Source organism: Ahaetulla prasina, chromosome 16 (genome assembly GCF_028640845.1).
Source record: "Ahaetulla prasina isolate Xishuangbanna chromosome 16, ASM2864084v1, whole genome shotgun sequence".
NCBI classification, from domain to species: Eukaryota; Metazoa; Chordata; class Lepidosauria; order Squamata; family Colubridae; genus Ahaetulla; species Ahaetulla prasina.
Window position 1 is genome coordinate 1,770,864 of NC_080554.1, and position 9,808 is coordinate 1,780,671.

Below are 9,808 nucleotides of genomic sequence, written 5' to 3' on the forward strand. Positions count from 1 at the left end.
GGGGGCAATAAGTTGACTTTGTATATAAATAAACAAATAGGATGAAGACTATTGCTAACATAGTGTAAGCCGCCCTGAGTCTTCGGAGAAGGGCGGGATATAAATGCAAAATAAAATAAATAAATAAAGGGATGAATCCAGCTTTCCTCATTGATTGCGCATGTTGGAAGCTGGCTGGAAAGATCTGAAATTGAGATCACTTGACATCAGGATCCTGCAACCGTCATAAATGCGAGTTGGTTGCCTAAGTGGGATATAAATGTAAATTAAAAAAAAAAAAGCCCCCCACGTCACCATCACGTCACTGTAAAGACGCCGTCCTAAGTCAATTTTTCAGCGTTGTGGTGAACTTGGGATCGCGGTTAAACAAATGGTTGTAAGTGGACCATGTACAGGAGTGTGCTCTCTTTGCAATTCCAATATGGGATTTGGAGTTCTACGGCTAGCGAATCAGGTAAGATTGACCTTCCGAAACCTTAAGCTACTCCTCAGAGCTATCTCTGTCTTTATGGCAGGCTTCTGGTTCAGCCCCGAAGGCGAATTCATCCGCTGTTGCATCGACCATTCCCAAGACCTGGTGGAAGGAAAAGTCCAGCTTTCTGTCTTGAAGGGTAACGTCTACATTTTGGGAAGGGAATCGCGCCAATCCCTGTACAATCAGGAACTTGTAAGGTAAGTCCCTTAAGTATAATTCCCAGACTGATGAAAGCTTCTGGAGAACCGTATGTCAACAAGTCATCTGTAGGAGATGAACTGAAGTGGAGGGCGGTGTTAAATGTGTCATTAGTTTGGAATCATGGCGCAGACACAAGAGAGCCCAGCCACCCTTGAATTGCATTGACCCTCATCTAGTGCCAATTTAGCTTTGACCTTGAGTTGAACAGATACTTATGCATAAAGCTAAAGGTTCTGGTTCCCCTCGCACCTATGTGCTAGTCGTTCCCGACTCTAGATGGCGGTGCTCATCTCCGTTTCTAAGCCGAAGAGCCAGCGCTGTCCAAAGACGTCTCCATGGTCATCTGGCCGGCATGACTGAATGCCAAAGGCGCACGGAACGCTGTTCCCTTCCCACCAAAGGTGGTCCCTATTTTTCTACTTGCATTTTTTTTTTACGTGCTTTCGAACTGCTAGGTTGGCAGAAGCCAGGACAAGTCACGGGAGCTCACCCCGTTACGCGGCGCTCGGGATTCGAACCGCTGAGCTGCCGACCTTTCGATTCTTTTACCTTTACCTTATATAGAAGAGAGCACCATGGTTTAAATCTACGTTGAACAATGAAGTATGTTTTTAAAATTTGCCCTGAGTTTTCTGCACAACTGTGGTTAAAAAATGCCCCTGAGATTTAAAAACTCTAAAAATCTTCACCTCCACATTATTTATTCTTAACTTCGGCTTTTTCTTCTCTGTTGTTTTAAGAGGTCTGGGGGGGGAAAAAAACTACACAATTAAGCAAAGGTCTTGTTTAAAGGTGAAAAGTATTTTTCATCATTAAGCTTTCAGCCTTTATATATATATATATATATATATATATATATATATATAGGTCTTTGGTTGTTCGGGTTTTCTCCCGTGTAAAATTGGAAGTGTCTTGGCGACGTTTCGACGAAGTCTCATTCGTCATCTTCTGGGATTGCTCCCAGAAGCACGGTTGAAGCCTGAAGATGACGAATGAGACTTCGAAACGCCAAGACACTTCCAATTTTACGCGGAGAAAACCCGAACAACCAAAGACCTATATATATATAGGTCTTTATATATATATATATATATATATATATATATAGGTCTTTAGTTATTGGGTTTTCTCCCGTGTAAAATTGGAAATGTCTTGGCAACATTTCGACGAAGTCTCATTCGTCATCTTCAGGCTTCAGCTTCGTGCTTCTGGGAGCAATATATATAGGTCTTTGGTTGTTCGGGTTTTCTCCCGTGTAAAATTGGAAATGTCTTGGCGACGTTTCGACAAAGTCTCATTCGTCATCTTCAGGCTTCAGCTTCATGCTTCTGGGAGCAATATATATATAGGTCTTTAGTTATTCGGGTTTTCTCCCGCGTAAAATTGGAAGTGTCTTGGCGACGTTTCGATGAAGTCTCATTCGTCATCTTCAGGCTAGGTGTTTACAGCTTTGCTCCCAGAAGCACGAAGCTGAAGCCTGAAGATGACGAATGAGACTTCGTCAAACGCCGCCAAGACACTTCCAATTTTACGCGGAGAAAACCCGAACAACCAAAGACCTACATACAAACACCGAAAACCTCAGAAAACAAACAAATATATATATATATATATATATATATATATATATATATATATATAAATATATATATATATATATATATATATATCCCAGAAGCACGAAGCTGAAGCCTGAAGATGACGAATGAGACTTCGTCGAAACGTCGCCAAGACACTTCCAATTTTACACGGGAGAAAACCCGAACAACCAAAGACCTGTGTGTGTGTGTATATACACACACACACACACACACACATATATACACACATACATACATACACACACACACACACAGAGTGCTGTCTGCTTCTCTTTCTTATTTCTCTCTCTTCGTTTCCCCTTTCAATCCTTCGAAATGGCTTTATAAGCCATAAATATACCCAAATCAGTTTAGATCAGTCAGAGTAAATGTCAAATTATGTCTCTCCCCTCTGGATCTTACTTTCCTCCCCCTTCAAATCAGCGGTTTCTAATAATTCCATCTCAACCTTTCATTATCGTTTGCATTCTCACGCGGCGAAATTAAATGAATAACGTTAAAAAGAGAGAGGGAGGGAGGGAGAGAGCGCGCGGGGTGGGGAGAAGGAAGAAAGCGCAAAGGAGAAAGGAGAGAGAGAGAGAGAGAGAGAGGGGGGGGAGAAAAAAAAACCCAGGGACATTTATTCTCACTGTGTCGTTAGCCATTTTTCTTTTCTTCCTGATTTTGTTGGGTTGAAAAGCGTTTGAGTGACGGCATCACGGGAACTGGAGCGGGTGCCACAAGAGATGTAACGCGCGAGAAATGTCTCTGCACAGTGGGTAGAAAGTAACATAATTACAGAGCAGGTCAGTACCACTTCGATGAGCAAAAATAAAAGCTCGGAGGTTTTTCTAAAGCCCTTCGGGGGAGATAAAGTCATTGTAAACTCTCCCTCTCTCTCTCTCTCTCTTTTTAATTTTTTCTTTTTCCTCTCCCCTTTCAAAAACAAAAAAAATGAGGGTTTGCGGTTTGCAGAAGAGGAAGAAGGTTCCGTTTTATTTGCAATCCGATTTGGGGTTGAACTAGCGTGCGGGATTTCTGGGGCACGCTTAATGCCGGACTCAACACCCACCCTCTGTACCCCGAGAGAATCGGTTGTGTGAAGGGCACTTCTGAATTTTTGCAGGACGGGAATTTATTTGGTCATCTCCCCCGCAGCTCACCGTCTCCTGGTGATTGGCCCAAAGTCACTGAGCCTGCTTTTTTTGAGTAAGGTGAGACTAGAACTCACTGTCTCCTGGTGATTGGCTCAAAGTCATCCAGCGGGCTTTCATGCCTAAGTGGAACTAGAACTCACCGTCTCCTGGTGATTGACCCAAAATCACCCAGCCTGCTTTTTCCGAGTAAGGCAGGACTAGAACTCACCATCTCCTAGTGATTGGCTCAATATCACCCAGCCAGCCTTCATGCCCAAGGAGGCGCAAGAACTCAGCGTCTCCTGGTGATTGGCTCAAAGTCATCCAGCTGGCTTTCATGCCTAAGGCAGGACTAGAACTCACCAACTCCTAGTTATTGGCCCAAAGTCATCCAGCTGCCTTTCATAGCTAAGGTGGGACTAGAACTCATCATCTCCTGGTGATTGGCTCAAAGTCATCCAGCAGACTTGAGCAGGGGGTTGGACTAGAAAACCTCCGAGATCCCTTCCAACTCTGTCATTCTCTTAAAAGGGCCCATCGTTAAGAGATCACCAATTGATTAGAACGTGGACATCTGTTACAGGATTGAGCTAAGGGTTTGAAGACAATCTCTCTTTAGCCAAGTCAACCCACCGGCCACTCTGGTCCTTTGAAAAATGGGGAGGGAGAATTTATCTGGGGAGGGGGGGGAGTTTGAGAAAGAAATCGGAGGTAGAAGAAAAGAAAGAGGTGGCGTGTGAGACCTTGGGCGCATGGAACATTATACGGCCTGTTTTTTATTGCCCCGTAATTAATGGGCTGGCCGCTTTGCTCGACAAAAGGGTCTTTCTGAGGCTAACAGTTTTCAAGTCAAAGGTTGTCGAAAGACATCACTTTTAAATTAGGTGATTGTGTGCCAGGAGTGGATTCTGCACGGGTGAAGGTTGAGAGCCTTTGATGGGGAGAGAAACAGAAGTAGCTTTGTCAAGGAACCAGGAGTCTTGCTTCGCAGGGAGCTGTTGACAAAACTCTACCTTGGAACAGGGGTGAAAAATCTACTTACCTTCCTTACAGGTTTGGAAGTGCGCGCTCCGCCACCATCACGTCTGATTTTCGAACCTCTGCGCATGCGCAAAGCCTTCTGCCCATGCGCAGAGAGTCAAAAATGGGTTACTTCCTGGTTAAAACCAGGAAGTAACGACATCAAGGCGGGTGGGCGGAGCCTTGCATCGGAGCTGCTACCTGTTCGCCGAGCCACACAACGTGGCCGCTACCAGTTTGTGAGAGCCGGACAGAATTGGCACATGCTTTGGACCATCTCCAGATCCAATTTCTGGATGTTTAGTCTTCCCTGCCTAATTCAGTGTAGTTCTCGACATACGACAGAGACCGTTCAAAGTGAGTCCTGATTGTTTTTCACACTTATGGCCGTTGCAGCATTCCTACAGATGTGTGATTAAAATTCAGACGCTTGGGCACCGACCTGTATTTGTGATGGTTGCAGTGGCCAGGGGTCAGATTGTTTGTGACCTTTGGAGGAACAAAGTCAGTGGGGCAGGTTCCAAAAAGCTGGGAGAAAGTTTGTCTGAAGTGGGGTTGAAGCCTAAGCAGCGGGTTGGACTAGAAGACCTCCGAGGTCCCTTCCAACTCTGTTATTCTATTCTATTCTATTCTATTCTATTCTATTCTATTTTTAAATTTTTAAATGTTTAAATTTTAAATCTGGTTTTAAATGGGGTTTTATTATTTATATCTCTATTTTAAATATTCGGCCTATGTAATAAGTTTTTTAAATTAATGTTTTAGTCTGTATATGTATATGTTTTTATATGCTGTAAACCGCCCTGAGTCCCTAGGGAGATAGGGCGGTATAAAAGTGTGAATAATAAATAAATAAATAAATAAATATTCTAAAATTTGCAGGTCAGCCCAGACCCTGGTTAAAGCCAATTTCTGCAAACTGGCAAAGGAGGATAAGAACAGGCTGGGGAAATTATATTATGCCACCCCAATGACAGATAATCCTTCATTTAACGTTCATTAAATTCAGCCACCATTCATAGTTACAACAGCACTGGGGGGGGGGGGGGAAACGTGATTTAGACCTATCCTCACACTTACGACCATCTCAGCGTCGCCACGGTCACATGATCAAAATTCGGGCAACACGGTAGCCGGCATGCGTTGAAACGGTTGCCGCATCCTCGGGTCACGTGACCCCAAATCTGCGACCATCCCAGTCAGTTTCCAACAAGCCGAGTCGATGGATTCCCTTTTAACCTTTGTGTGATTCACTTCAGGGTTGCAGGGACTTGCTTAACAACCGTGCCCCCATCCCTAAAAAAAGGTCATAAAATCAGGCTACTTAGCAACTGCCTTGTTTAGCAGTGGAGATCGTTTTCCCAAAATGTGATCCGAAATGGAGAATTAGCTGTACTCTGGAGCAGGGGTCTCCAACCTTGGTCCCTTTAAGGCTTGTGGACTTCAACTCCCAGAGTTCCTCAGCCAGCTTTGCTGGCTGAGGGACTCTGGGAGTTGAAGTCCACAAGCCTTAAAGGGACCAAGGTTGGAGACCCCTGCTCTGGAGTCTATGGAGGTTGCCTACTTCTGCCCTAACCTTGGTTTAAGATTGCTTCAGATATTACACAGAGGTCTCTGGAGTGAAAGAGTGGAGTCTCTTTCTAAACCCAGATATTGCAGTTCTTTGTTTTGGAATTTTGTCTGTTTGTTTCTTATACACCTATTGTAAATTGTACATCATCTTATTCATAACTGATCACACCTAGACGTATTTTTTCTAAAGAAAAGGCATTTTTGATTACATTCGAGGTTGCTCTTCTACCTTTTCTTTTCCCTCATTTTACAACAAACCTCCTTCTCCTTCTTCTTTCTTTCCCTTCCCTCCATCCTCTCCTCTCCTATTTCCTTCTTTCCTCCTCTCCTTCCTCCTCCCTACTTCCCCTTCCTTTCCCCCACTCCTCCCCTCTTTCCCCCCTTTCTAACAATCTCTCCTACTCTTTTCCCTTATCCTTTCTTCCTCTCCTTTTCCCTTTCTTCCATTCCTCTCGCACCCTCTCCTCGCCTGTCTTTCTAAACCTGATGTTGCAGTTCTGACTCATCCTTTCTCTTCCTTTCATTCAGCATGGATATCCAAGGGAGTTACGAGCCTACGGATGCCACCGGATTCATCAACATCAATTCCCTTAGGTTTGTATTCCCTCTCAACAATGGCTCCCATCTGCTAACTAACCAGTGGAACTCCTTGCCTCCAGAAGTTGTGGGTGCTCCATCACTGGAGGCTTTTAAGAAGAAACTGAGCAGCCACTTGTCTGGAATGGAATAGGCTCTTCTGCTCGGGCAGGGGGTTGGTCTAGAAGACCTCCAAGGTCCCTTCCAACCCTGTTATTCCATATTCGGTTCCATATTCGATTTGGGGACAGCTACAATGGATGGAGGAAATTAAATGAGGCCGAAGTATAATGGGATGGAGATTTTTTTTTAAAAAAAGGTGATCGTCAGAGGCTTTTTTTTCCTTTTAAAAGCATTTTTTAAAAGGTAAAAAAGCTGAAGACTGCTAGGCAAAAAATGGGGGGTTTAGGCAAAAAATAAGAGGTGGGGGTTTGTTTGATAGATTGAGAGAGAAAGAGAGAGAGAGAGAGACAGGAAAGAAAGAAAGAAAGAAAGAAAGAGAGAGAGAGAGAGAGAAGGAAGGAAGGAAGGAAGGAAGGAAGGAAGGAAAGAAAGAAAGAGGGAGAGAGGGAGGGGAAAAAGAAGAGGAAGGAAGGACTACAAACCTGGCACTAGACGCAGCTTCAGAGGATAATCCAGGGCTGGAAGGGACCTGAAGGTCATCTAGTCCAACCCTTCTCCAGCAGGACGTTGTTAGTCTTTTGATCCCCCAGTCACATAGCCCCGCCCACCCAGTCACATGACACCCCAACCGCCAAGCCACGCCCACCAAGCCACGCCCACGGAACCGATAGGAAAGAAATTTAGATTATACCCCTGGTGTGGAACTTCCTTTCCGGTTGAGGCAACGAAGGTGCGGCAGACTCTTGTCGCCAATGGTGAAATTCGCGCATGAAAACTCGTACGTTTTGAAGGAAAATACAGCTGGACTTTTTTCCCCTCTGAATTGCTAGCTTTCTATGTGCAAGGCACGGTAGAGAACACAAAGAGAACCTGTCAGTTGCTGAATTCCTAAGAATAGAAAACTATTTTCTATTTTAACGCCGTTTGCCATCATTCATTTTTCCCCAGGTCTTTACTTACCTGTCATCTCTCTCCCCGCCCCCCAAAATCACCCATTTGCCCCCCCCCCCCTAGAAAAATGATACATTTACATAATGAGTTCCTCCATAACCTGTTAACGTCTTTGTTCTGGATGCTAATGTAGTGCATTTTATTCCCTTCCGTTAAATTCCGGATCTTTTGTGGGAGGGAGGAAGAGAGAGAGGATGGGGATGGATGGATGGAGATTAGAGAAATAGAGAGAGATTAGAGATTAGAGAAAGATGGATGGATGGAGAGATAGGATAGGATAGGATAGGATAGGATAGGATAGGATAGGATAGGATGGACAGAATGAGATAGATATATGGATTGATAGCCACAGAATGGATGGATGGATAGATAGAAATAGATCAGTTAGAAGATATAGATAGATAGATAGATAGATAGATAGATAGATAGATAGATAGATAGATAGTGTGAGAAAGAGAGAGAGAGAGAGACAGATTGATAGATAGCCATAGAATGGATACATAGATAGATTGATTGGTATATATATACTGTATATAGAATAGATGAACTGATACATAGGTGGATTGACAGATACATATAAATTGGATGGATAGATAGAAAGATAAATGAATTTATAAGATATGGAATAGATATGTGTGTGTGAGGGATGAGATTAATATAGAATGGGATAGAAAGATAGATATGGATGGATGGTAGAGATAGCTAGATAGATAGATAGATAGATAGATAGATAGATAGATAGATAGATAGATAGATAGATAGATAGATAGATAGATAGATAGATGGATAAACGGATAGATAGAAAGAGATAGATAGATAGATAGATAGATAGATAGATAGATAGATAGATAGATGATATACAGAATGAATAGATTGATAGAGAATGAATGAATAGATGGATGAACACATAGCTGTAGAATGGATAGATGGAAAGACAGACAGAAAAGGCCGACAAATACAAAACAATTATGTGTTTAGCACCCGGCAGTCAAAGACAAAAAGAGGCAGGAACTCTTAAGGAACCCCTCTTAATAAATGCACCTTAGTGTTTATTGTTGTTTCACGTCGCAGCATAATTGCCTGAAATCTTCCTGCCGTTACATGTAAATTCATAATTATATTTCTCCCTCGTTCTCTCCCTCCCTCCCTTCGGTTGGCATGCAGGCTCAAAGAATATCATCGGCTCCCCAGCAAGGTCAGGCTGGCTCAGAATTAATGGCAATCAAGAGGCCCGAAAAGCTAATTCCCCTAATTTCTTCCTAGCTCTCATCATCCACAACTGGTAATGTTATCCACCTTCCCGAGCTGTGGTTTTGTTTTGTTTTTTGCTTCTCAACTGCCCGAGCGGTCGAAAAGCAAGAGAGTTCTTCCTACGAAACCAAGTCCTTCTTATTAAAATATTTCCATCGTTATTTCAGAAATGAGCGGCACCCTTTGTACTTGTCCTCTCTTCACTTTGTTTGGTGGGGGGGGCTGTTCCATCTTCTCACGCATCACACATTGTTAAATTCCTGGGGCACCTGAAGGACACCTTTGTATTTTGCTCAGAAATGGCGACTTTGTGTGTGTAAAAGAAAAAAAAAACACATAATACCGCCGCAGTTGGATTTCACCCAAACCGAGCCTTCTTTCTACCTGTAAAAGCTTAGCAAAGAGGTGGGGGAGGAAAAATAGCATTTTTCCTTTTAATCACCAACCATTAGGAGTCTTGCTTTGTCTTTGGCTTAATTGCTGTGAAGTTTCTTTCTTTCTTTTTTTTTTTTCTGAAATCCTTTTATCCGGATTTTTTTGTTGTCGTCCTCATTCTTGTTGATATTTTGCTGCAAGTGTTTTTGACCTCCCCCTGCGGATTCAGTGTTGAAAAATCTAAATTCAAGGTAAAGAGGAGAAAAAGGAGAAAACGCTGAAAAAATGTTAAAATGCTTGGTGTCCAATGCTATATATTTGTTTTGTTTTGTTTTGAAACTGGTCCAGGAAGCAAAGCACAGAAGAAAAAAAATTTTTTTTGGGCTTTGTTTTGTTTTGCCTGCACAGCTTGGTAGGATGAAAATCACTGGATGGGAAGGCCAACTTAAATCCCGTTTACGAGAGATTCCGTGGGTTGCCAGCTTGTTTTAGTTTTTCAAAGTTTGTGGGCCATCATTTTTTGGTTCTTTTTTTTCTTCCGGTTTACA

At 43.0% G+C, this 9,808-nt stretch overlaps 1 protein-coding gene across 1 annotated transcript in view; it reads left to right on the plus strand.

The window, feature by feature from the left end:
• The window catches only part of ASS1 (argininosuccinate synthase 1), a 53,353-nt gene extending 44,327 nt beyond the window's left edge, over positions 1-9,026 (plus strand). Inside the window, exons 13-15 of the mRNA XM_058159316.1 lie at positions 516-672; positions 6,513-6,578; positions 8,799-9,026. Of these exons, the coding sequence (XP_058015299.1) occupies positions 516-672; positions 6,513-6,578; positions 8,799-8,850 (275 nt within the window). The 3' untranslated portion in view covers positions 8,851-9,026. The remainder of the gene's footprint in view (positions 1-515; positions 673-6,512; positions 6,579-8,798) is intronic.
• Positions 9,027-9,808: the final 782 nt, after the last annotated feature.